This window comes from Dendroctonus ponderosae, unplaced genomic scaffold (genome assembly GCF_020466585.1).
Source record: "Dendroctonus ponderosae isolate FM_Combo_2020 unplaced genomic scaffold, Dpon_F_20191213v2 Dpon_F_20191213_5, whole genome shotgun sequence".
Classification (NCBI taxonomy): Eukaryota; Metazoa; Arthropoda; class Insecta; order Coleoptera; family Curculionidae; genus Dendroctonus; species Dendroctonus ponderosae.
Window position 1 is genome coordinate 6,625,283 of NW_026018715.1, and position 26,944 is coordinate 6,652,226.

The 26,944-nt window shown below is 34.8% G+C and overlaps 3 protein-coding genes across 4 annotated transcripts in view; 1 reads left to right on the forward strand and 2 right to left on the reverse strand.

The window, feature by feature from the left end:
• Positions 1–13,066: 13,066 nt before the first annotated feature.
• On the reverse strand, positions 13,067–18,931 carry LOC109539598 (T-cell immunomodulatory protein). The gene is made up of 10 exons (XM_019907450.2): positions 18,629–18,931; positions 17,610–17,786; positions 17,402–17,551; positions 17,207–17,347; positions 16,892–17,133; positions 16,756–16,840; positions 15,596–15,755; positions 15,270–15,541; positions 14,897–15,105; positions 13,067–14,839 (listed from the first exon to the last, which is right to left on the reverse strand). The coding sequence occupies exons 1-10, from the start codon at positions 18,789–18,791 to the stop codon at positions 14,627–14,629; spliced, it is 1,812 nt and encodes a 603-aa protein (XP_019763009.1). The 5' UTR covers positions 18,792–18,931; the 3' UTR covers positions 13,067–14,626.
• Positions 18,932–19,026: 95 nt separating this feature from the next.
• LOC109539597 (RING finger protein 10) lies at positions 19,027–25,193 on the forward strand. Its single transcript, XM_019907449.2, has 13 exons — positions 19,027–19,456; positions 19,516–19,674; positions 21,116–21,190; positions 21,250–21,409; positions 21,469–21,559; positions 21,617–21,801; positions 21,863–22,290; positions 22,349–22,444; positions 22,736–22,891; positions 22,949–23,095; positions 23,149–23,306; positions 24,770–24,929; positions 24,987–25,193. Exons 1-13 carry the CDS (start codon positions 19,381–19,383, stop codon positions 25,061–25,063), a joined length of 1,968 nt encoding a protein of 655 aa, XP_019763008.2. The 5' UTR covers positions 19,027–19,380; the 3' UTR covers positions 25,064–25,193.
• LOC109539543 (sodium/calcium exchanger regulatory protein 1-like) overlaps positions 25,190–26,944 on the reverse strand; it is a 7,216-nt gene continuing 5,461 nt past the window's right edge. For both annotated transcript variants that reach the window (XM_019907337.2, XM_048666614.1), the window contains exons 2-5: positions 25,750–25,835; positions 25,525–25,694; positions 25,369–25,473; positions 25,190–25,313 (exon numbers count right to left, since the gene is read on the reverse strand). In XM_019907337.2, the coding sequence (XP_019762896.2) occupies positions 25,257–25,313; positions 25,369–25,473; positions 25,525–25,694; positions 25,750–25,819 (402 nt within the window). In that variant the 5' untranslated portion in view covers positions 25,820–25,835 and the 3' untranslated portion in view covers positions 25,190–25,256. The remainder of the gene's footprint in view (positions 25,314–25,368; positions 25,474–25,524; positions 25,695–25,749; positions 25,836–26,944) is intronic.

Consider the following 26,944-nt stretch of genomic DNA (forward strand, 5'->3'; position numbering starts at 1 on the left):
ATCATTTTCTTGTACAGTTTGCTTGTAATAAACAGCGCAGATCGAATTCGTCGCATCTCTGAAGTAAACAAAATTACCTCTTTAGAGTCTCCACACCGAAGGTAAACTTTCGGCATATTCGACATTGTTAAATCTACATTTTTGTTTTGAAGAGCGGCACCATTTAAGAGCTAACAGAAGAAACGCTGTAACACTAACATGCTCATAAAGAATTTACAAAATGCTAATTTTTCCAAATACCGATGTTACCTAATTTTAAGCAAGATTGCTTCCTCATTTTCAGCGATATTGAGTTTTCAGTGTGTGGTTTGTGGATGAGACACATGAAATTAATATAGAAATGGGCGAACTACAACGACAATATGAAAAATATTTACAAAAATTTTAATTGTAAATGTTGTAAATTCTTTTAGAATCAGCTCAAATCGTTAATTGGCTAAAATAATTTATGGAAAAATGTTCTAAACATGAGGAGAGTTCGAATATCGAATAACGGAATGCAGTTGAATATCTGGAATAGGGAATGCAAAGACCAAAGCAGTAGAAATGCCAACTAAAGAAATTCATGAAAATGGAGAAACTGTTTTACCTTCAACGGTGTAAAATCAAAGATAAAAATGAAATGATGCAAATTTTGGGGTGAAAAATATGCAAATAACCAAACAAACAGTACATAATTTATAAAACTTCTTCGAAATTGTTTTGAAAGAAGGGCAGAATAGAAACAATAAAAAAAAACGAAAAATTAGGGAGTAAAATAATAATGAAAAAATATTTAAAAGAAATTAAATCATCATTAAACTTTAAACATGTGCCTATGCACTTACTGAGCATTTTGAGCGAGCAATTGCTTTCTAAAACAACACACAATGTATTCAAAGTAACTGATAAACCAATTGTTCTAGAAGGGACTTACACGATTACTAATCCTCTTACAAGGAAATCCGTTGTAACTAGATGGGGATTTATTTTAGAATGCGACAAATGATAGATACGAGGGAAAAAAACATGAAAAAACTGATAAAGTTGAAATAGAATGCTGGAAACGCTTGGCGAATTGGCACGGTTCCATCTCGCACTTTTTATATTTATCTTAAGGTATTGTTTCAAGTGTGCCAGAGTTCTAAAATAGAACACTGTCCAATTTTACAGAACTTAGGAATTCAGATCAGCGGCGTAGATAGAGCAACTTGGCTTCCCTACCCTTTTACTCTTTTGTTGCTGTCTGCTCTTTTACTATCCGGAAAATGACTGTGTGATTCAAACAGTAAAATATCTGACTTTCAAACATGAATAAATCATTCAAAATACGTGGTTTCAGTTAATTTTTAAACTGTTTCCAAAAGATCACAGCGAATGTCGAGTGAGTACATGAAAGCTTTACCTGGCTTTCTACCAGAATCTGTTGACGATGACGAATAATTTTCCTTGATTAATTGTGCGCCACTGAACTAGACTCAACAAACACAAATGTCTCCAAAAGCGATGCGCCTAATTGTTGTTTCCAGAATATCTCATGAAATTTTCACAGTTCTATAAATACTGTCCACTTAGAGTAGAAACCGCTTAAACATTTGGAACTGCTGCTGAGGAAACAGGAAAATGTTTTTATTTAGTCCTGCTTTTCTTCAAACTGCATGTCATGCTCTAGAGTTGACTCACTCGTAACTCATTCCGTTGAGTAGTTTTTGGGGAAGTTTTCTGACTACCGTTAGAAATAAGGTTCTCGTCGAAATGACAATGAAGTTGCAAGTTCAGCTATTAAACTGCTACATTCAATAATAAATGGACTTTTTATCGGTTTATTGATTCACATAAACATTTTATGTGCATTTGAAACGCCTCCCAGCCAATAAAATCGTCTGATTATCCTGCCGATTTTAAATGGTGTTCTAAATTAAGTTTTTAATGTTTGGGACAACATCAAAAAGGTTTGAAATTTGCTGTTGGAAACATAGTGACTTTCAGATAATAATTGAGAAGAGGTTCATTCACTGACGAGGGGATGAGTGTTGGGGGTAAAAATCCTGATCTAGAAACATTTGAAGCTTTTACTAGTTTTCCCTTCTGGAAATTTTCATAGCTGAGAAATGTGAAACTTGGTTGAAGCTGAATTAGCATGAATAATGTATGGAAATATGAATTAGTCGCATTTTCCTATTTCGTTCGCATACCATTAGATAACACCATCGAATGCTGGCTTAATCTGGGCTAACAAACATGCCTATTGCAAGAATTGCAACTTGAAGCACAAGCAGTCGTCCGTTAAATGTTACCGATATTTCAAACCGGAATATTCGTAAACCAACAAAATATATACACATTTAAATGGTAATCATTAATTTAGTTGTGGAAACACGTAAAAATAATTTACGAAACATGTTTTTTAATGAGTATACGCGGTGAAAGGCGACTTTTGGAAAGATAAAGACGACCAATGTCCAATCGACGAATATTTTACCATGCCTTAATGGGGATTACCATACGGTTTGGCTTTGTATTGAAATTGGGGACGGACTATGACATTTTTTCCTTTTTCGTTTCAAAAAATCAAAACAAATATTGGAATTTGAATATAATGAATATTCAGCTTCGGACATAAGCTGTAATTCAATCACTAGAGGAGAATGAAAAAACTAACTTAATAAGAAGCCACAGAGAATTAAATAACATAAAAGTGCAACAATAAATTATCGTACTTTAAACGTTGATTTTCTATTGGATCAAATTTGAATTTCATTGTTAACATACATTTTCTGCTTAGGTTCTGCTAATCAACATATCTATTCGGGGTCAATTATTTTCCGCTAAAATGAGGAAAGAAGACATCAGGATCATGTCCGAAATAACTTGCAAATTCCTATACGAAAATAAAATTACAGAATATTTGACAAACACAAGAAAACGAATCGAACAAAGATAAATGGCACGTAATAATAATGGGACGTAGAAAAGAATCTGAAAAATCTGCGAAATGTAAGGCGCTGATCCATAAAAACTTTTCTAATATTTAACTTACTTTCTAATATTTGAATCATCATCATGAAGGAATAAAATTGAAAATTAAAACTCAGGAAAGCAATGGCAGACTAAGTTTTCAGATAACAAATAAAATAGGAATCGAAAGGAATAAGTTTTAAAACCTGCAAAAGCTACATTTTATTTTCAATATTGACTAATAAACAACATATATTTATTCGATACGAAAAGGCTAACGAATATCGCCATCTTTCCGCCCAAGAATTAATGACAAAAATCGTGAAGATATCGGGAAAACCAAACACTTGAAAGAACCGCGAGAGAAAATAAATCTTTTAATTTTAAGTTTTAATTTTGTATTATAAATTATGTCAGTTCCAAAATACATTTCCATGACTGTTTCCTCCTTACGGTTTACTAAAATCCGAATGAACATTCTAAACAAATCAGTTGAACAAAAATTAAAGAGAAGAAAAAAACAGAATAAAATTACATAAAAATGAGCACAGCATATGAAACAGGTTACACAATCTTCAGAAGAATTTCGAAGACAAACGAAAGAAAAGCTCAATCGATTAATTGTCGAAATGTGGAAATGATAATTCCTCAATAAAATAAGTTTTTGCATTAAATTTTAATGTAAACCCTTCTTTTTTTTTTTCATTTTAATGATAATTTCAATTCAGATTTGCAAACATTTTGAAGAACATTCAACCAGAAATTTTAAATCTTCAAAGGCAAATCGAGCAAAGGATTTATAACAACAACAAGATAAGCGCTGCTAAAAAATAACAGACAGTAGTTGAAACCTGGAAAAAGGAATGAAAAACTTTAAGCTCTAGAAATGCCAACGAAACAAATTAATAAAACATGAAAAAAAAAACTCTTTTACAACAGTGTGAAATCAAGAATAGAAGTTAAAGGACTCAAACTTTTGGGCGAAAATATGCAGAAAACGCATCAACAAACATTATTAAAAAATTAAGCAAATTGCTGACAAAAACATAGAAATTAAAAAGCAGAGTAAATTTAAATAAAAATGAGACTAGCAGCCGAAACATGGTACACAATCTACAAAAAAACTTCGAAAGTAAAGGAAAAAAAAGCTCAGTGGATTAATTGTAGAAATGTGCAAGTGATAATTACTCAATAAAATAAATTTTTGTAATAAAGTCTGTATATAAATCCCCCTTTCCTTAAAATCAGAAATATATTTTTTTATTATTGGTAATTTCAATTCAGATTTGCAAACATTTTAAAGAAAATCCAACTAGAAATTTCAAATGTTCAAAGGCAAATCGAACAAAAGAGTTATAGCAACAACAAAATATGGCATGCTAAAAAATAATAGGCAGTAGTTGAACCCCTCAAAAAGGGAATGAAAAGATCAAAACTTTAGAAATGCTAACTAAACAAGTTAATAAAAGTTGACAAACTGTTTTTTAACAGCGTAACATCAAGAATAAAAATGAAATGACTCAAACTCTGCAGAAAACAAATAAAAAAACATCAAAAGAAAATTAAGCAAGTTACTGACAAAAAAATAGAAATCAAAAATCAAAATTAAAAGAAATTTTAATAAAAATGCGACTTGCAGGCGAAACAGAGTACATACTCAACAAGGAAACTTCGAAAGCAAAAGAAAGAAAAGTTCAGTGGATTAATTATAAAAAAATGCAAATAATAATTACTCAATGAAATAAATGGTTGCAATAAAATGTGTATATAAATCCTCCTTTTTTAAAATCGTAATTAATTGATAATTTCAATCCAGATTTCCAACATTTTGAAGAAGATCCAACCAAAAATTTTAAATGTTCAAAAACAAATCGAATGAAGAATTTATAGCAAAGAACATTAGCGCTCATAAAAAATAAATCTCCGAGCATCCGAAAATGAATTAAATAACGCAGAAAAAGTTCACAACAATTTAAAATTTAAAAGTGTAGAATAAGTTTTTGGAAGACATCGTAAATAGCTGAGTAAGAAATGATAAAACAATGTGAATCCAACTGAACTCAATAAAAAACTGGATGAAAGAGCAAAGACTCAAATACACATTAAGAAATTTAAAAGTTGGAAATGTTTGACAACAACTGTGAAAACATTAGACCAGACTTTTCTTCATTTTCTGCAGAAGAAAATTCCTAGTAAAAATGTCCGCTTTTACAATTTTTTTCTTGCCTTGGAGGGAAATACGATATAATTGAAACATTCAACATTGAAATGTTAGTCAACAAATTCAACATCAATAGATAATGGATTTTCTATTGTGTTTATTTTGAACTCTATCGTTAAGCAAGATGCGGATGTAATTTTGTTGTTTCCTAAATTGCTAGGAAATTGATGAAATAATTGGCACGGAAGAAAAACAGGGCAAGGAAGAATCTCTTGAAATAACGATTAAAGTTCAAGTAAGCTGTTGAGATAATGCTGGGAAGAATGAGAAAATAACTTGTAAAAGCAAAATCAAAAGTATCAACAAATCTAAACAAAAATGCAGAAACGAAACACAAGAATATAAAAATATATGTTCTAAAATATGTAAAAGCCTTGAACGTAAAACGGTTTCCAGTAAAATTAAAGCTCTGGTAACTTTACTGTTTGAGTTAAAGAAAAACTATTTCGAACCATTTAACAGGACTGTAAAGAAGTTGAACGTTGGTCTAGTGGAATCAATTCCCGGGTTCTGAATAATCCGCCCCCTCAATATAATATGGGCAAACCAGCAAAGTTAAATTCTATAAAAATACAAATGAACACTGACTCGATCATGCAAACACATAGAGTATCAAAATATGATATCGTGGGTGTTTTCGATACCGTTTTTGTATTTTTAGACGACACGAATGTTGGATATTAGTGTGACACAATTTGGCACATGGGAAGCGTTAGAACGACTCTGAATTGAATAATAAATCTGTCGGGGCGGCTTAAAATATTATCTAATTTCATTAGCGGGCCCGCTACAATGTTTATTCTGGATCTAGGTGTGTCTGAAATTAATATCCGGAAGCCAGATTAGGTGGCTTAAGACGATTGGATTGGCCAGCTCCAACATGGATTGGTGCATTTCTCAAACAAGCTGATAACTTCTACATGGTTTTACATAATGGGCGTTCTTGGGGCATATCAGGAACTTGTTACGACTAATTAAGCCTTAACTGAGGGATCATTAAAGGCTAGAACTCGTTTCAGTTGACTCATGAACATGCCCATCCGTGGACTTTAAAAAAATCGCAATTCATTGCATGTATAGGTAATAATTATCAGAAATATCCCATAATTTCCGTCAAAAAACCTACGGAATTTCAATAACTTAACTAATTTTTCAGTTGATCATCTAACTGTAGAACTCGGAATGTAAAATGTCTTTAAAGATAACACGTATAGAACGCCAAAATTCTCGGGCTTTTCTTCATTCAGTTCAAAAGTATTTAATATGTGAAAGCTGAGTTCGTCTCAACTGATTTGGTATTTAGATTTTTTTGGACATTTGGGTTCCGGTAGAGCCGAATTCGTTGACACCGCGCCTCACCATTATTGTGGCATTTTTATTTGCTGCTTATCGTATTTGATGTCTGCTGCATTAATAACAATCAATTGCCGTGCACATAACTGGTAAAAACGCTTGAAACTGAACAGGAATGTTTTCAAAATGTATAGTTAAAAGGCGGAAATGGGTTTCTTTGGCATCTGAAGAAAAAATGCAAAGGTGTAGAAGAGCTAGAAGGTTTTGTTTGGACTACAAAGGTGAAATTTCAACATCGAACGCTTAATGCTAATGACTTGTCTAACGTATACTAAAAAGTGTTGTTAAATTTGCAGAATGTAACCAATAATTCGGGAAAATCAATAATTTACCTTACGTGCATAACAAACGCATGATAGAGAGTTTAAGTCAAAGTTATGCCCGAAGGGCTCGGCACAATAACCGCTTTAAACAGAATTTAACGTGTAAGTCGTGCCGAGCCCTTCGAGCACGACACTGATTCGAACGCAAAAATACTCTAAACTTGCCGATTGGTCACATTTGATGAAAAAATGAGTGTCATGTTCGAAGAGCTCGGCACAACAAACGCTTTAAACAGAATTTAATGTGGAAGTTGTTCGAAGTCCTTCGGGCATGACACTGGTTCATACGCAAAACTGTTCAAATTGTCCATTGATCAAATTTCATGCAAAAATCAGTGTCGTGCACGAAGGGCTCGGCACAACAACCGCTTTAAACGGAATTTAATGTGGAAGTTGTTCCAAGTCCTTCGGGCACGACACTGGTTCAAACGCAAAACTGTTCAAATTGTCGATTGATCAAATTTTATGAAAAAATCAGTGTCGTGCCCGAAGGGCTCAGTACAACAACCTCTTTAAACGGAATTTAACGTGTAAGTCGTGTCGAGACCTTCGAGCATGACACTGGTTCGAACGCAAAAATACTCTAAACTTGCCGATTGGTCAGATTTTATGAAAAAATCAGTGTCGTGCACGAAGAGCTCGACACAACAACCGCTGTAAACGGAATTTAATGTGGAAGTTGTGCCGAGACCTTCGAGCACGACACTGATTCGAATTCAAAATTGCTCTAAACTGTCCGATTAATCAGATTTTATGAAAAAATCAGTGTCGTGCCCCAAGAGCTCAGTACAATAACCGCTTTAACCGGAATTTTGAAGTCGTGCCAAGCCCTTCGAGCACGACACTGGTTAGAATTCAAAAATGCTCTAAACTGTCCGATTAATCAGATTTTATGAAAAAAACATTGTTGTGCCAAGACCCTCGGGATCAGATCAGATTTTAAGAAAAATCAGTGTCGTTCTCGAAAGACTAGGCACAACAATGTTTTTTTCGTAAAATCTGATTAATCGGACAGTTTAGAGCATTTTTGAATTCCAACCAGTGTCGTGCACGAAGAGCTCGGCATAATAACCGCTTTAAACGGAATTTAATGTGGAAGTTGTGCCGGGACCTTCGAGGACGACACTGGTTGGAATTCAAAAATGCTCTAAGTTGTCCGATTAATCAGATTTTATGAAAAAATCAGTGTCGTGCACGAAGAGCTCGGCACAACAACCGCTGTAAACGGAATTTAATGTGGAAGTTGAGCCGAGGCCTTCGAGCACGACACTGGTTCGAATTCAAAATTGCTCTAAACTGTCCGATTAATCAGATTTTATGAAAAAAACATTGTTGTGTCGAGCCCTTAGGGATCAGATGATATTTTAAGAAAAAATCAGTTTCGTCCCCAAAAGGTTCGCCATAACAACCGCTTTAAACAGAATTTAATGTGGAAGTTGTGCCGAGCCTTACGGGCACGACACTGGTTCGAACTCAAAAATACTCTAAATTTGTATTTTAATAAAAAATCCGTGTCGTGCCCAAAGAGCTCAGCACAAAAACCGCCTTAAACGGAATTTAATGTGGAAGTTGTTCCAAGTCCTTCGGGAACGACACTGGTTAGAACACAAAAATGGTCTAGACTTGCCGATGGATCAGTTTTTTTGAAAAAAAGCAGTGTCGTGCCCAAAAGCCTTGGCACAACAAATGCATTATAGAGAGTTTAATGTCGAAGTTGTTCCGAGCACTACGGGAGCGACGCTGACTTGAACGCAAAAATGCTCTAAACTTGCCAATTGATAACATTTTATTAAAAAAAAAGTGTCGTGCCCGAAGGGCTTAGCACAACAAACGCATTATAGAGAGTTTACTGTCGAAGTTTCGTTATTATTTTGCCTCAATTGTACGAGATGCAAGTCATACGAGAATTATGAAGAAAATAGAAGAAGGGAAAAAGGAACTCATGCAACATCTAAGCGATGGTGGTAAAAATATGGGCAAAATGAACCGTTGGTCGCCCTCACAATATTGCTTAAACATTTTCGGTAGCTTAAAATAAGACACACACACAAGTAGACAATATATCGCTAATTTGAAACGAGAACTTGGAAAAATTCACGGAAACTGCCAAGAAACCCAATCAATGATTTACATATTCTTCCATACTTCTTCAAATTGTAACAATTTGATAAAAGAAACATACGTTAATAACATCTAATTTCCATTGGCTTGGTGGACAAGTAATAGAAAAAGATTATTACTAACTTATAAAACTTTTTGGGTTTTCAGACGAAATGCTTGCGCAATAAATTTCTTAATCGTGTATTGAGTAGCTAATAACAAAACTACTAAAAATAATTTTGAAGCTCTATCTTTGATAGACTGTTTTTTCGAAACATTTCACACATATGATACAATTCATATAAAGTCGGTTTTAGAAGCACCCAACGAATTGACTGGTTATTTCAGAAACACCTTGTATATTCCGCAATTTGCTCACATACTACAAGAAACGAAGACATTGTAACAGGCAAATATAAAACCGAATCAAATTTTGAAAAGCAGCAACTCTCCAAGACTTTCATGATTATTCAATTCGCGCTCAAAAAAACCTAAAAGGAAGAACATGTCTGGAAAAAATCCCCAAAATCTGTCGTTTTAGCCTGTTTCTACAGGATTTGCTAAACTGAAATATATAACATCTTCAGACTGATTTCCTTTCATAAAGAGAGAATAATCAATGAAAAGCCGTTATTGATTTTGGTGGAGAAACAAACAACACCCCTCATTTACAAAGGTTTCCTTCGCTGACATATGTATCAACCCTCGCGATAAGGGTGTGGAGCATAATAAATTGTTTCTTTTTATAGCCCCTCATAGAATACAGGTTGTTGACTAATGAATTTAGCAAATTGATTTGATTCAACCGTTCAGTACTTGCCGCCTATCTAGCCAGTAGTCAGGAGGAAAGTGAGAAAACAGCACAGTACAATATAAATCTAATAAATAATCGTTGTTTGCGTAACTGGCACTTAAACAAAAATACGTTATATTTTTTGAGCAAACAAATCTATTTACTTATTTTCAGATTAAATTCACTGGGGTTTCGTTCTATCAACAATGATAAGAATATTCTCTTGCCATGCGGCGGCAAACTTTATCTCAATTTTAGTGTTTAATAATGCTTCCAAAACCATAAGTATTTACTTAATGAGCTTCAGGACAAGTTTTTAATTAATGTACACGTTAATTATTGTTGCAGTCAATTTGTTGTTCACTGTTAAGTTCAATAAATCCAAACTTGCCACGTTTTAATAGCAAGAATATGCAATTATGCGGTCGACATCTGCATTCTTGTGCAACCCACGTAACAATTAAAAATATGGTTTATACCAGTTTTAAAAGCCAATAAATATGTACAAACTTTAAAACTCAAATAATTGACACTATTTTTCCTTGGGGTAAAAACGATTATATTTTGTAAAAGTCTTAACGATGATTTCCTACTTATTTTCGTTCGCTTATTATCAAAATTTATCTTGAGAACTAATTGAAAGCGACTATTACCACAAGCTTCAAGATTTTGTAAACACTTCATACATCAAATGTTCTAGAAGTGCATATTTAGAGTAAATATAAAGCCAAACAGTAATTAATTATAGGCTTCTAAGACATTTTTTCTTAAAAGGTTGAGTCCAATTTTTCTAGTAATCGGAATTGTAATTATAGCATTGATAAAATGCAATAAAAAATTACTATTAACTTTTCAGTACCCTAAATTTTAGTTTAGTACCCTAAAAACTACAACTCTCCCTTCAAAATATATAAGATGAAGAGTAAGAAAACGAAGAAAACAACAAAAAAATCAGAAACCTAAATGTAGTTCCGATCTATGATTGGAGCAAACAAACGCAAGGGATCATATTTTCGACAAGTATTAAGCCAAAAATAAGGAAATAATGAAATAGTCAAAGACACGAAAAATTGCAATGATTATTGAAAACTCAACACTAAGACTGGATGTTGTGTGGAAGAAGACAATATAAAAACATTGAAAATAATAAACTGGGACGAATGGCAAAAGGAAAAATTATCCTTAAGTTTTTAGACTGAGAAAAAAATTAGGAACAAAAACAAAATCGGCATAGGAGTGGACTATAAAGGAGTAACAGATGTTTTCAAAACTCAAATAACAAATTTGCTCGAAGATACTTGGACTTCACAAAAACCAACAGAAAGCAAATGGACAACACCGTAAATAATAGAGCTGATGAATAAAGGGCAGAAGCACAAAACAATCGGTAAATAACACAATGAGGTCAAATGATAAGAGAGGCAATAAGAAGAGGTACAATAAAAAACAGTTAATTTGCTGGTCAGTTGTTTTTTTTTTTTTAATCTTAGTACACCAGTAAACTGCAATTTCACTTTATGGAAGAACTTATAGTTTCACAACTGTGATTTTTTATATGGCGCAAATATTTAAGGCGTGATTTTAGAAGAAAATGACTAGAGATTTGAATTGTAAAAGTTTTGTTCTGAAAAAAATTCGGGGTGCTAAAATGCCTTATGCAAACGTAGATTTTTCCAATCAAAGCAACAATTATTGGCGCACCTTTTTCTTAATTAAAAATTATTTACTATTTAATTTGTATGTAAAATGACTCTTTAATATTAGCGCATTATTAATCAACACCCTGTATATTTTAAGACTCAATAGGTAGATAAGATAGGGTTTTAACCCGTTTTAGGAGAAATACGTGTGTAATTTTTCTGTGTGCAAATATGTACGTTTGATGTATGACTGTTTCATCATAAATTCCTAAAAATAAGTAATATAATGCGTTTAAAACTGCTCAAATCTAGAAAACGGTTTACAATATCAGGTCGATATTGCGATTGATTTAAACGAAAAAACACTCAGATTTACGTTTCGACGAAACAACTGAATGTTTTTGAGCAATTTTCATTTGATATACGCAATGATATAAACGCGTTAAAACACTGTGTTTTCATGCATCAACAAGTAATCAAGAGTCTCCAGATTAAAGACCTAATTTACACTCTCTTCATTTAAGACTTGCTCATTGCTCAAATGTAATATTTGATAATTTAAAAAATCCTCCATTCGATATGAAAAAAAATTAAAAAGTGAGTTTCACATATTTTGTTAGTGAAAATATGATACATAGCTCGAAGACAATACAGGCAGGCGGGTCTTCATGCCATATAAATTATTTAATTCTCACTTCCGTATAGTTTTTCAAGACAACCCGCATTATTCTTGTCGCCTTTCTTTTCCTAGTTGCTTAGCTCGGTTATTATTAAATGATTTAACTGAACAATCTGTAATATTAGGCGTTAAGCAATTCTTTCCGGCTTGGATTGCTTAGCGTGAAGCAGTAATTCACCTCGGAAGTCGAAGAAAGGTAAGTTCTAATAGTTATGACTTTCAGTTCTTCTAATATTTCCTACACTTTTACATGTGTTTTGAAAATCTGCTATATTTGCTGTAACGACCGCAACTCCATAGTATTACAATATTGCTCACGCACTCGATGAAGCTTTAGAAAATATATTAGAAGATGATAACGGTGAGAACCAGAAGAGGCGCGAAAAGATTAACGACTGAGTATTTTACCGGCTAATTTTCAGCAAAAAACTACACCGAGAAATATAAAAGTAAAGGGCAGGTGATATCGATTCTTTCTTATAGTTCACACATTTACATATCAAGGGTCAGCTTGTGCCACAAATCGGTACAAACATGCCACTGCCTCTCCCTAGTCCAGTGAAGGTGGACTTGGAAAATTACAGGCAAACATTTAATAGGTTTTAATAAACTTCCAGTTATACAATACCGCATAAAAGTGAGTATGTTCAAGCCAATTTTGAGCTGTAAAGGCGAAACTGCATTTTTTCCCGATCAAAAGCTAAAAAAGGCTCGGAGCTGAATAAAACCCCCTACTGAATTTGGGTATTGAAACCACTGTTCGCGGCGAAACGTCTGCACGAAATGCCTAAAAACATGCCCATTTTATTAGGATTTATCACCTTATTACTATGCAAATGTAATTAATCCATTGACTTTAAAAATAGAAAAGCAGCCGTAAAAGCTCAAATAATTAATGTGGACTTGGCATAATAGAGCGATTTACTAAAAACTCAAAAGTATATATTGAGCGCAGTGGGAGTTCTAGAGCTTTAATCCAAAAATTGTTTTGCCAGGAATTGCCCAAAAAACAGTCAGATATGTATAAAAAAAACATTTATTCTCTTTAAATATCAATATAAATATGTTAACAAAAAACCTAATGTAACTATCACATTCACAGTATGTCCAAGATAAAAATAAAAACACTGTAAAAAAAACAAACGTCCGCATAAATAAAAAAAGAAAGTATTACAATTTTCAAAACCTAAAATACCATTTTTGGACCTATACATCAATGCGCAAAATATATTTTTTAATAGCTTGACAAAAAAGCATTATTTGCCTTGATATACAGGGTTGCCAAGACCAAACATCAACTTTTAAGAGGATAATCCGGATATAAAAGCAACCAAATTAAATTAAAATTTAATTAAAACACTAATTCGAAAACTTTCTTGTTAGTACAGTTCTTTAAATGATGAAAAACCGGATCAGTTTTTATACCTTTTGTGTAACGTAAATGTGTAAATGCCTGCTATATTAGATTTTATATAATTTTAGTTGCCGACAAGGCAAAATTTACCAGAAATCAAGTTTACAATTTTCATATTTACGTTTTGGGTGAATAATAATTCACTTGCAATGACGCAAAACGGTGATCAGTGCAGGTTTGCAAATTAAATAATATTATTTTAATACACAGAAATATACTGGTTTTGTAACAGACAGAAGATCAAGAGCAGAAAAGCATGGATTTAAAAATGATGATGAAAATCGTTACATAATAGTGGAGATTCAATATTCTGATCAGCATACTCTTCTGATCGAAATCTTCTCGTCTTCTGTTTGCGATTTAAACTAATTAGCTTGGGTCTGGCATATATTGTGGATTTCGTCGTGTCGGAAAGAACAGTTTGCGGCATGCGGTGATACCAATGGAACAAACAAATATTTAAAGATTTAAAGGTTGTTTTCGTCAAACGTCGCTTTTTGCATTTTTCCGCAATTTAAAACTTATTATTCGCCATTTAAAAAGCTGTATTATGAAAACAAACAGATATTGATAAGAAGGTTTTTTCTTACCTTCAGATAAGCAATTTGTCTATTAAAAAGGAACTTACCTCATTTGATCAGACTCAATCATTTGAGTTAATGATCTCGCAACATTACTCCCAAATTGAAGTTAGGAAACACTAATGGGAAGAATAATAACACACAAATAATGTTTTCCAGTTCAGTCAATCTGTTTTAAATAGTTTTTTTTGAAAGTATAGCTAAAGGTTTGCTTACCTATTGACTGTCTTCGATAGGTAGTTTTATTCTGCTATAAGCGTTTAGAATAAACAGCATTACACTCATGAAACGTTAAATTTTATGTATGTAGGAAGGGATTGTACGATAAAAATGCAGCTTTCAACTAAAACAGTGCTAAAAACTGCATTAAACTAATTTCTTATCTTGGACAGACTGAAATAAGTGTGAAGAACTGTTGTGAACTAATTATAAATTATAATCTTACATTAGTATTAAGACTTTTGTATGAGCGACCTCATCTCATTAATAGAAATTTGCGAAAAAAGTGAAAAGCATTGATGAAACCTCTTATATGTACACTTTAGAAGCGCGACCCGAGCCAGTAACATTTCGCCTGCAAAATACCTACATAGCGTCGAAGTGAAACCTGTGGCTTTCGGAGAGTCGCTCCTTTTTATCCTCCTGCCTCTCTTTCCAATGCAGCACCCCAATTATCACAGTAATCATGCCGCAAACGGCAGTCAAAGCAGCCACTGACATGAGAATCAGCTTGCTGGGAGTCACGAATAGCTGAGCTTTCCATTTCCATGCCTGATTAACCGGCCATGGAATCACCACCTGGAAATTGCACTTGTCACTAATTATGTTCATTGGAAAACTTAAGCTTCAGGTTACCATTTGGGAATTGGGAATAATTTGCGTCCAGCATCTGGAATTATTGGAGAGTCCCACAGTGACTGAGTCCACAAAGTTGGGGGTGCGTCCCAAACCGAAAATGGTATATGGGAGATTTAAACTGAAATGCGCGGATTGGGGCATCTGAGGCGATACGCCGTGCCTCAAGTTCCCTTCTTGGGTAGTTGTTTTGTACGAAATTGATGGACCTGCAAGTCAAAACATTTGTATTAGATTCAATTGCTTTTAAGGCATTTAGGTCTATATCTTCTCATAATCATAATTTACTGATTATAAGTATAAGTAAAGGTGAACTGCATGTTTCATGCATTAAATAGACCAATAAGTTAAGCATGTAACGAGTTATTCTCACCTGGCAAATTAGTTCCATAAGTTCTCCTTTTCTTGCCAACTCGTCCATTAATCATCTGACTATGTTTGTTGGTCAGCCCAGTTAAAACCATCACCTTTATAAAGTTCGCGTCGTAATCCAAGCTGTTCTTGAACGCACCAGCTTGATAGTGCGTTCCATTGTAAGTGACCAGGATGCAGTCCAAAATCCCGTCCTGGTAGAAGTCGAAAAAGGCTGCCATAGCGGTTCCATTGCGAAACGGACTTAGTGCTGTCCATTTAATCGCGTATGACCTAAATATCTATTTAGAGCCCGATCTGTTGAAGATGTTCTTTTAGTGTCCGTACCTTTTAAATTTGCCGCATCCGCTTTGGCACGCCACGTTTTCAAGCAGAAATGACTGTGGATGATCGACATTTTCCTGCGCTAATGTTGCCAGAATATCCGGGTATCCATCCATGTTAAAATCGCCGCTCCTCAAAGTTATTACATTGGTATATCTACTGCCTGAAAGTTTTAATTTATTTTGAACTTGATGTACCGCTCGGCCACAATTGTTTTGCTTTATTTTCGGCCAATTGATTTAAAAGCGCGCTTTAATGCGAGTTAGTTAAGGAATAGATAACTTAGCTTTAATGCGAGTTAAGGTTAAAAATAATTTTTGGAAGGGAGGTCCAGGAAAAAACTCGATTGAAGATAGTCCCGAAGAAAGCGCACTCTTAAGCTTAATAATAACTCTTTTTTATCTTTATTATTTGTTTTGTTCTATATTTTTGCTTGTGCATAAAGTGAAAGATCTGTAGCTGTAAAAGGCGATTAACGTTTTTGGCACAACCACCAATCTATCCAAAGTGCAGGGACACGGCCGTCCATTCCATTTTGAGATAGAATCTCCGGAATTATCCTCCACTCACATTTCAAGCTTTGCATCCAAACTCAAAGATGAGGCATTGAGCCTTCGATCTCCGCATTTTCATCTGCTCCAGTTCTACTGCAGCGAATAGAAAAATCGCCTCCGTTTTGCCTGAATTATCACGCGTTAAATGACATTATGAGCGATGCCACTACTATACAGTGTAGGAATTATTGTATAGTTTTTATTGGCAAACTCCCCAAGTAAAGCACTTAAAAACGCGCCAGGAATTCTTCAAGAAAAATACTGCCGATGTATTTAATCAGTCTGATTCAATCACAGAAAAAAACACCTTAATCAGATTCGCAGTTTTCCTCGTTCCCATTTCAAAAGAACCACGCAACCGTTCCATTGCAGACCTCGCTGCTCTCACTATTTTCTTTTATGTGAGAAGGACGGCACAATAAGCCAAGTAAACGAACTGTATTACCCTAGAATAATATTTGGCATTCCTATTGCGCGATAAACTTTTTTGTTTTTGCTCAGTCATCGAACAAACTGTTCAATTGGGTGGGACAGAGCTTTAATTCCCATTCCGAGGCAGGTTCTATGCCACAACACAAACTCTACAGTGGACTGCTTCTAACAACTAACCTTGTTTTAGATAAAACTGCCACAAATTCCCTGCATCGTCTTTGAAATTCACTTGAAGGTTGATCCACTGACCCTCAGAGTAAACCTAGAAAAGACTCACTATATTTTAAAATTCCGGCCAATTCAATTCACTAACCATTAGGGCGGCGCCTTTACAGTTTCCATTACTCTGCTGCTCGGCACAAACTGGAGTAACCAAGTCCATGGATCCTTTTAATTCTACATCAACAAACAGCGATTGTCCGATTATTTTACTGTTTTCCGGATGTTTAATAGTGTTGTTGTACGTGAACTTTGGTTCGTTCTCATGACCCAGCCACACCTCGAACTGAGTGGGGGTCGTTATGAAAAGATCAGCCATGTAGTCGTGGTTTAGGTCTAAAAATTCCAGGTAGCAACGTGAGAAGAACCAAGTCTGGTCTTCTTTCAGGGAAAATCAGAAAAAACATACCCAAAAATGCATGGGCATGAGGACGACTCAACTCCTCCCGGCTTATATTATCATACATGGGGATGGCTGTATGGGCCACGGACCGGTCTTTATTAAAAATCCAAAACATGCGCTCCTTTTTCTTGTTTTGACCGAACAAATCTGGAAACGATGTAAATTAGTTTTCCCATCTAAACTGAGCCGCAATGAATTTACCTATTATCATGTCCTGGTTGTAGTCCATAGCCAAAGGTTGTCCGATCATTTGAATCACTGGGCTGTCTTCATCTGTAGTGCAATTCAAGTGATTTGCGCCACCCCATAGAATGTACACATTTGTTAATGATGTGGTATCGGTGTCTTGTTCTGCAAATTTACAAAAAATGCATTGTTCAATGTGCATAACGAGATTGTGGCCACTAACCTGTTCGTTTAAAAGTAGTCGTCACCATAACATCCATAAGAGCGTCTCCATCAAAATCACCTGGAACAACGCTGGTTATATGCGAATTGCTGAAAACGCATCTTAGACGATCTTTGGCTTGTCTTAAAAGCGGCTCTTCTTCATGGGCGAGCAAAATTTCTACAGCTTTATTGTTTTCTGGAAAAAAAATATAATCGCTTTAAAGACTTCTCCTGAAGGAAATAATCAAACTTTAATACAGATGTAAATAAAAGCAAAATTAATATATTAATCGTAGAAAATAGGACAGAAGATCAGTTGGTAGTGCCAAGACAAAATGCGTGGCTGAAGGACTTGAGAAGATGGTTCAGCTGTATTTCCACCGAGATTTTCAGAGCAGCTTCTAAGATTGTGATTGCCAGATGGATCGCCAACATTCTTTAGGAGACGGCGAACCAAGAAGACGATAAAAAAAAATATTTGAAAATACAGTCAAGTAAAGAAAATACCTAAACTCAAAAAATATTTAAATAAATGTGAATTGTTGTCGCGACAATTACAAGCCTTGCAAATCCTCAATAAATTTAGTCAAATGATAAACAGAAAACAGCAATAGTTGTTGGTTTAAAAAACAGGCTAAAAGCTAGAAGCTAAAAATTTAAGACAGAAAAACAAAGCATACATTGATTGGATAGAATTTTTGACGAATAAATTTTAATTTTAAACGAAATTGTCCTGGTGCAGTGAAAGGAAATTCCTTGATTTGGGTACTCAAAATAGATTTGAGAGCTCCAAGGAAGCAAAATAATCATTAGCTGCTCTCATATCTTCACACTCCAGTTGACTCTCTTTTTACAATTTACTAAAACCTCTTTCGTCCAGTGCTATTAAATATCGGTATTTTTGATGCACAATTCGCGATCATCCTGGCAATAAGCTAAAGAACTTTACATGCACATAATTGAATAAAGTTAGAATTTAAATGAGTCGTCCCTTAACACAGCAATTAATTTTGTACATCTAAATTATGTCGCTCTCACCTAAAACAACAAACACATCCGTAAGTTCATCGGAGTTGAAGTCCCCAAATGCTGCAGGCATTCCTTCAGTAAAGCCCCCAAAAACCAAAGGGGTGATATCGCTGGCAAGAGTCCTCAGAGTCAGCATAGTGACGACACAAATAAAGGTCCGTATCCCTTTCATGTTGCTGATTTATTTAAAACTACACAGGGTAAAATCACATCGGTTCTAGCTTAGGAATATTTTAAATAGTGGATAGTGGAATAGTGAATGTTTACAAAAGCACACAGATGAACGTCAGAATCAGCTGTGAAAAGCCCCACGAGTAGCTCTTGAATGGCACTATGTCTGTCTCATTCGCGCACACGTATTTTCAAGAGGATGTTCGGGTACTGAGCGTTTAAGTGAATAGACTAGTGTCATTATTGACGTAATTATGTCAAATTAATTATACGTAGAAAGAAAATTGCAGTTACTCAATTATTTGCGTCGCCATAGCCAGGGCGAGGCTATTCTAGAGGTTTTTCTAATTTTTCGTCGGTTCCGACGACTAAGGGAGTCACCTGCTCCCGTTCGCACTTTCGCGACTTCAAATCCCCGTCAAACTTGCTTACTGGAGCTCGTGTATACCTAAGCAATTTTTTTCTCGTTCGTGTCGCATAAACATGGCTTGTTAAGATGTCTACCCTCAAAGTTCGCATTGCTCAAACTCCTTTTGGAGGAGCATCAAGCTTCCGAGTAATCCGCCCCTTAAATACTAGATTAAGTCGAGATGGAGAAGAAAGGCAATCGCAACCCACTAAGTTCTTGCCGGGCCTCTGCTGGCACTGACTTGAAGAAGAATACTGGTAAGATTGCGCAATTTTCGCCAGCTTGAGAAAATATTGTGAAATTTTTCCATTTCCAGATGCGGCGTCCTCAAAGCAGGGAGCTCGTGCTGCCCCACGGCGACGTGAGCCTCCAGGAGGCTTTTCCAAACTCAATGAGACCAACCGGAAACCCCAATCTCAACGCAATGGCAAGGCCTCAGATAAACGACCCAAACCACGTGGTTACTATTACACTGGTAAAGCTTACATTTTATTTAAGTACCTACATACGCGAGGAAATTTGTTAAAACAAGAACATGGGTCTGCAATCAACAAGTGATGCCTCAACTTGAGGTGTATAATCAATGTTTCAGACTTATAAGTCAGGCAGAAACAGGTACATAATTTGAGGAATTGTGAGATTTGTATTGCGAATTCGAAAGCAAAACTTCTTAAAAGAGTGAAGCAAGTGATCAGAACAAGAAATATAAAAAAAAATTGATTTATTGCTGCCGAACGGAAACACTATAAAATTAATGCAACCAACAGTTTTCTTCTGGAAGCAGATTTCCGCCAAAGAACGGCTTAAAATCAGAGTATGTTTTTAGTACCCAAGTAAAAGTAAAATACAAGAGCAATGCATTGATTTCGAGCTTAGAAGCTCCACAATATTGAGAGCATCAAGAGTTTTGAGTGTATAAAAGCCCGCTTAAATGGCACAAAATTCTTGCTTATTTTGGATGTGAAAAGCCCAAGGTGTTTTTCAATTAACTCGAAACATTTCTCGTTTTTTTGATTAGGTTAAATAATTTGAGAAATTTTGAAATTAGTTTGTCAAATTCGAAAGCAAGCTATTGGAAATACCACGTAAATGTTATCATTCCTCTTTGTCAGCAAAAAGGAGAAAAGCCATACTCTATGTTTATATTCTATCTAAGCATAAATGGTTAAGCTCAACCGAATTATATCGATGAATTTTAGTCTAAGAAGAGAGCCTTAAAGAACTCGTCGTATCAACAACATAATAAAATACGTTCTGCTTGTGTTGAGATAAATACATAGTTATTTTATTTCAATGCCCTTTTCTCTATTAATAATCTAATACAAACGAAAACAAAAATTAGTGAAACAAGTGACCGACACAAACCATAAAAAACCTTACCTGCTGTCGAAAAATCACCTTATAAAATTAATACCACAAATATTTTTGTTTGGGAAACAGATTTCTATTATAATATTGTCTTAAAATGAGAGGCTCTATTAAGTAGCCAAGTCAAAGCAAAATTAACGTAGCTGATGTGAAAAATAGTGTTTTTAGCTCTCTATGCACATATTTCCACCTAAGAGGCTTTATCCTCATGATTCTACTCTATTCTGCTTCTGCGCTCACAAATTAAAGCAGTTTTTATATAAGTACTTGGAGCATTATGTACATGATTATTCAGTTCACAAGGACCCCGTTGGATTACTTTGGGAATCACTGGAGTAGATTTACAACTTTACGTGTAGTTCGAATTTAAAATGAAAACTACGGCGTTTTCAGTCAGTATTCTTGCAACTAAGTTAAACACATATTTAATTTGCCATTAACCAAACAGATCCAATTTTTTAATTCATTTAAATCACTTTATTCTGAAGGTACACTTGTAGGCTAAAAAGTAAAACATTTACATTCACAAATTGATTCTCATTTTCCAGGTGCTGTATCTAGAAATGAGGAAGCCTGCCTAGTAGATTTTCTTGAGCCAGAATTGGGTTCAGTTTTTTCACCAGGTGACACTTTCAATGGTATATTAACACTCGTTAACTGACCAACTTATTTTTGATTGCAGGCAGCAAAAAGCAAAGCCTGAACCATTTGTTGAACTTTTCATTTGCACCCCGAGAGAATTCTTCGGGTTTTCCACACGATCATTCGTTTGATAAACAGAATGGAAAAGGATTGGGAACTAAAAAGCATCGGTACAACAAAAATCATTACCTGCAGGCTAAGTAGGTGAAATTCCCGCGTGGTATATAAAGAAAGTAAGCAACAGTTTGTTCGGTTTTAGTTGCCAGTTTATTGTTAATGAGAATGGCGACTACAGGCAGTATATGAAGAATCCGGATGTCTTGGTTGATTGGGATTTTATTGAACAAGTGGTAAGTCTTGAGAGATAAACGTGCGGTATTGCTCACTACAATTGAACTTTTTTGTAGAACGTGCAAGTAAGTGAGGAACCATTTTGCCCCATCTGTCTGGAACGACCAATTGCGGCAAAAATGACAAAGTGCGGTCACGTCTACTGCTGGTCTTGTATTCTCCACTACTTGGGAATTTCGGAGAAAGATTTTTGCAAATGTCCTATTTGCTCTGATGATGTTTTGAAAAATGACCTTAAAAGGTAAAATTTTCATTCAGTCTATCATCCCCATGGAAAATAACTGCTATTGCATTTATTCCAGTGTTCAAGTAATTGCCCACAAGACCTACAAGCTGAACGACTTTATCGGCTTCAAATTAATGAAAAGGCCACGGGGCTGTTTGACTGCCTATCCAGTTGATGCCGTAATTCAGCCAGATACCAGTATTTTGAATATATCTCAGAAGAACGAGGACAACACCTGCTCGAAGTTGTTTTTGGCCAACAAGGGTAACATCTTGGAAATTCTGGACCGAGAGAAGGACGAGCTTGATTGCCTGTTAGCCCTGGACGAGGGAGGTTCGGAAAAATGTTTCATTGAGGAAGCCCAACATCTTTTAGAAGCCAGGCGATTGGGCGTTTTAAATAGCGCTGAAGCCCACACTAATGAAGTAACTAATTATCAAGATGACGCTTCCTGCTCTGAGTTCAATGAAGCTTCTGAATCAGATTTTTACTACTTCTATCAAGGTGAGCGATTTAGCCCCCCGTTTGATGATCGGCTTTCGAATGTCGTGTTCTTTTCCAGCTGAAGATGCCCAACATATCTATTTGCACGGCCTAAACGCAGCAATGATCAAGCACACTCATGGTTCTTTGAAATGTGGACCAAAGCATTTGAAAGGTATGTGTTTATAAGCTATTGTCGTGTGTTCGTCGTTTCTTTTTTTGCATAATTATTTAATTCATTAAAACATATGAATGAAGTTGCCACTATCTACAATTTAATTTTAGCAAAGCGTTGGAGTCTCTATTTTTTAGTCCAATGTACAAGTTTTCTATAATATGCGATACGATAGATTTTATTAAAACGGAACAGTCAAGGCAACCTTTCGGTCGTAACATTGTTGTGAACGAAGCGTGAATGTTGAAAACTTGCCTTAATTGTCAATAAATAATGGTTTGTTTGTTTCAGGTCGAATTTTGGAAAAAGAAGGTGGTTGCATGACTGAAGACATTCGTCAAAAGTATAGATACTTAAAACACCTGCCTGTTACTTGCCAAGTTGAGTTCGCTGAGATTTGCCTGAACGAGCCTGATGTTAATGCAGATACGTTGGAGCTGTACAAAAGTATGATTATTGTTATCAACGTGTACTCGTGAAATTGTTGCATGTTGTTACTTGCAGAGCAAATCGACTACAGAAAGAAGAAACGGCAGAAGCGTCTCAAGGATGAGAAACGCCGGGAAAGGAAAATCGACGCTGAAGAAAACCGGAAAATGGGGATTTATGTCAGCCCTGATTTGCAGCTGGAAAATCTAGACCATTTTCCAGGCAAGTTAAATGCCCAGTTGTTTAAACCATTTCTAGACTGGCAGATTTTACAGATGTTTACACAGCTAATGAAATGCTAGAATCCAGGCAACGAACTACTTCGGATTCTACATTTTTTGGTCATCTTGATGTCGACACAACTTCAGGCCAAGATTCTCCTACTTCCAACACCAGCCTTGATAACGCCTACTGTGGACCGTCTTTTGCAACTGTAAGTGCTAAGAAATTCATACTATTGCAGTCGGCATCGGAGGCATATCGGCAATGTGGGTTTATACCGCTTTGGCTTGTCTTTGATGCAAAATGAATGCAGAGGTTAATTAACCGCAATTATCAAGTTGTGATTGCGGTCAGTCCCCTCTCAACACTTTTTACATTCCTCTAGATTTAAAAAAATAATTAAGACAGTAACTATAATTTTGGTAGATTAATTGTGGGTGGACCGCATTTTCGATTATTACTCTACTAGAAGTAAACTGATATAACATAATAAATTTTTTTAAAATTTTGCAAGTTTTTGCAAACCTAATGAATTTTCATGTTATTATAACACGATTTTATAACAATTTCCGGCCGATTTAGTGATTTAAACATGGAAACTTTTCTGCAGAACATATGTGTTAGTATTGCGAATTGGATTTAAATAAAACGACTTTCAACTGCCTTCGTCCCGTAAATTTATTTCTGCACCATCAACGGGTTCAAACACCTATTTGCTCCAATGCTTTACTCCACAATTAAATAACCCAAGTAATAAAGTTGAAACTTTTTTGCAGGAAATTGTCCGAAATGCTAAATTTAACTTCTATTGTAAAAGTCCACACTAAAATTGTTAGTTTGATATCGAATAACAACGATATGTTGAAGATTTGATGAGAGGAAAGAATCGCTTATTTTTTATAGGATTATTTCGATTTCAAGGTTTATTTCTCCTCATAAATCAATAATCTTGAAAATAAATAGATAAATCATTGTATCGCATAATCGATTATCTTCTAACTTTCACGCAAAAAGGTCAGCAAGTCAAACGAGAATTTTGTCAGATGATTCAAACTCTTCAGATCAGTTTCGTTGGTTTACGGTACTTGTGTATTGTTTATGATTTCAAGCCTTTTCTTGATTACGTTTCCCATCCAGTGTTTTTCATTGGTTCGGAATTGAACTTTATCCTATATTAACTTTGTTATGGTTAATTATGGTCGATTTTAATTGGTTTTCTGCTTCTTAATTCTCTTCTATTAAAGCATATTTGTTCGGTTTTATGAAACAGTTTGTTTTGGTTGTTGGTGTTTTGATCTTTTTCGGTTATTGTTGACTTTGTCGTTTCTGTTTTATGTTGTAAATTATGTTTCTCGTTTATCTCACGAATTTTTCTAGATAACAATACTTCTAAAGACCTTGATCGATCAAACGATATTGGATGAAAAGAGGTCATTGCTGAAACTGGCAATTTTATCTTTCTCAATTTTTCGTTATTATATTTTAATATTTTTATTGTATTCCGGATTTTAAAAATATTTTGCTCATAATTCAAAACGTATTCCATCCTTAAGCAGTCGTATTCAAATTCAAATGTTAATTTTTGCTTTAATCGAATTTTTAAAAATAAACCTCATCCTAGGACAAGATCCAAAACATTTATCTTTTTTTAATTCATTATTCTTGGATGTTTAGATGCTTGCTACAGAAAAGAAAACGAGTCCGAACCAAAGAGCTTCTGCCAAACCAATCACCTACTATTCTCCATCTTCTGAGGATTTCGAACAAAAGACCGATTACAGCCTCACCATAGGCGATGCAGTTGCAAAAGCGCTGGAAAATCTACAAGAAGGAGGTACGCAATCTTCTGTTATTTATAATTTATTTGCCATTAAATCCGAATTGTTCTTAGGTGCTTCTGGTTCAGGTAAGAAGAAGAAAAAAAAGCATAAGCTCGTTTACTCCACGCTCATGACTCTTCCCAACTAGTGTTTGTTTTTTTTAAATTTGTGAACACATTAAATTTTGTATCTTATTTAGATTATGTTTTCTGTAAGTTTTGTTTCACTTCTTGTATTCCTTATGCGGTAGCTTATCTTAATAAAGAGAAAATAGTAAATTTTGAGTTATTATATATTGAAAAACTCTTGTCTGTTGCACTTTACAAAAAAGTGGGGCAACGTTACAATCTCTTGAAATGGCGGATTGCTTCTTGTTGAGACTCTTTGTGCTTGTAAGTCTGGAAAATTACACATTTTTTCAATCACATTTGTCGTTGTGCATTGTCCACTTACAAGAATCATTCCTTCATCTGAAAAACTGTACGTTCTGACTGTTTCTGATCCATTTGGCGCAACGCAGACTGTAATTAGCTTGTCGCCCTCAAGGGTCGTTGTGCTCTACAAGAGCATCATTAGAGTGTACTTAGAGTGTAATAATTGTTGATCTACCTTTAACACTGTGCCAGGCATGTGCTCTTCGTATCCTTCGCCCAGCTTAAATGTATAGGCAACTGTTCTGAACATAGTGGTAGTGGTAATGGTCCATTTGTCTCCAGACTTGGAGATATCCACTGTAGGATTAGTGGAACACATCATTTTCCTTGGAATGTATGGAACCCCTAAATACCAAAATACTTGAGTTTCATGCAATCTAAAATGAGCGCAATACTTAACCATTTGCTTTGAAATACTCGTCCAGATTCTCGCTTTTTTGGTGCGCGTACTTTCCTTCTATTAACACCATTTTGATTGGAAATAGGCTACAGGAATACAAAAATAGACACCTTTTTGAATTTTTTAAGATATAAATATATCGATCAAGCCTATTGTAAATTACGTGAAATGTGTTTTGAACGATCACGGCAATACTAATCTTATCAGTTAATTATAAAGTACAGTGAGTAAAGTTGACTAATCATGCAGTTACAAAGTTTAATATACCCATCGTGCGAAAAAGTTGAATATATCATGAATTAAAACAACACATTTTTAGGGCTTTTATTACCTCTTGAAGTTGCAATTTAAACTTTTTTGGAGTTAAATATATGAGATGTTAAAATGTAGAACAACCTATTTATATTTTTACCTAAAACGATTTTTACCCTTTCGGTTTTTCGCAAAATTCTCGAAATTTGTTATTTTGCTTGTACTCTCAAAACTTTCCCTCGAACATACCTAGATGAATAAAGGCGTTTTGGCACGTTCTTATAAAATACCATGAAAATTAACACACATGCTTTATCGATTATATTTAGGGCTTAAGGTCCCATTTGAAGTTTGTGATTCTCCGAACTTTTATTTTACCATTATTTTAAAATAATCAATCAAAAAAAAAATTACAAAACAAATTATTTTTAAAACATTAAATTTGTCATGGTGGAATTGTTGTGGAACAATTATATGTTTCTGTATTTTTCGCCCAAGTGAAGAGTGGCGAATAAAATTTTACGTTGAAAACCATGCAGCTATATTCCGGAAAAAGTTATAAAACTTATGTGATAAAACTGTTCAATTTTGCTACTAAGTGATATTTTAATGTTTTAAGTTCAATGGTCAATCGGTAGACGATTAGTATAACGAAACATGTAAAACTCCTTTAAACTGAAGCAAAACTTCCAATGAAAAAAATAAGATTTTTTATACCAAATTGCAACGGCTATCAAGCATTCATGCAAATTATATTCTGGTCTTTCCTGGGTCTCAGTCAAAGTGTGAAGTAAAAATTTGAATATCGTTTTTACGTAATTACGTTTAATTACGTTTCGGCTAGACAACAGCGCCATCATCAGATTTAAAATTTACGCAAACTCATAATTGGTAAATATTACGTTCTTTTAGGTCGTTCCTTCTTGAAACCTTAAATTTGTTT

Coding starts and splice junctions, on each gene's coding strand:
- LOC109539598 (XM_019907450.2), bottom strand. CDS start 18,791: ATGAAAGGGATACGGACCTTTATTTGTGTCGTCACTATGCTGACTCTG. Junction 17,787..18,628: donor GGATGTGTTTGTTGTTTTAG/GTGAGAGCGACA, acceptor TTTTTTTTCCAG/AAAACAATAAAGCTGTAGAA. Junction 17,348..17,401: donor CAACCAGGACATGATAATAG/GTAAATTCATTG, acceptor CATCGTTTCCAG/ATTTGTTCGGTCAAAACAAG.
- LOC109539597 (XM_019907449.2), top strand. CDS start 19,381: ATGGAGAAGAAAGGCAATCGCAACCCACTAAGTTCTTGCCGGGCCTCT. Junction 19,675..21,115: donor ACGTGGTTACTATTACACTG/GTAAAGCTTACA, acceptor CTCATTTTCCAG/GTGCTGTATCTAGAAATGAG. Junction 22,892..22,948: donor TACGTTGGAGCTGTACAAAA/GTATGATTATTG, acceptor TGTTACTTGCAG/AGCAAATCGACTACAGAAAG.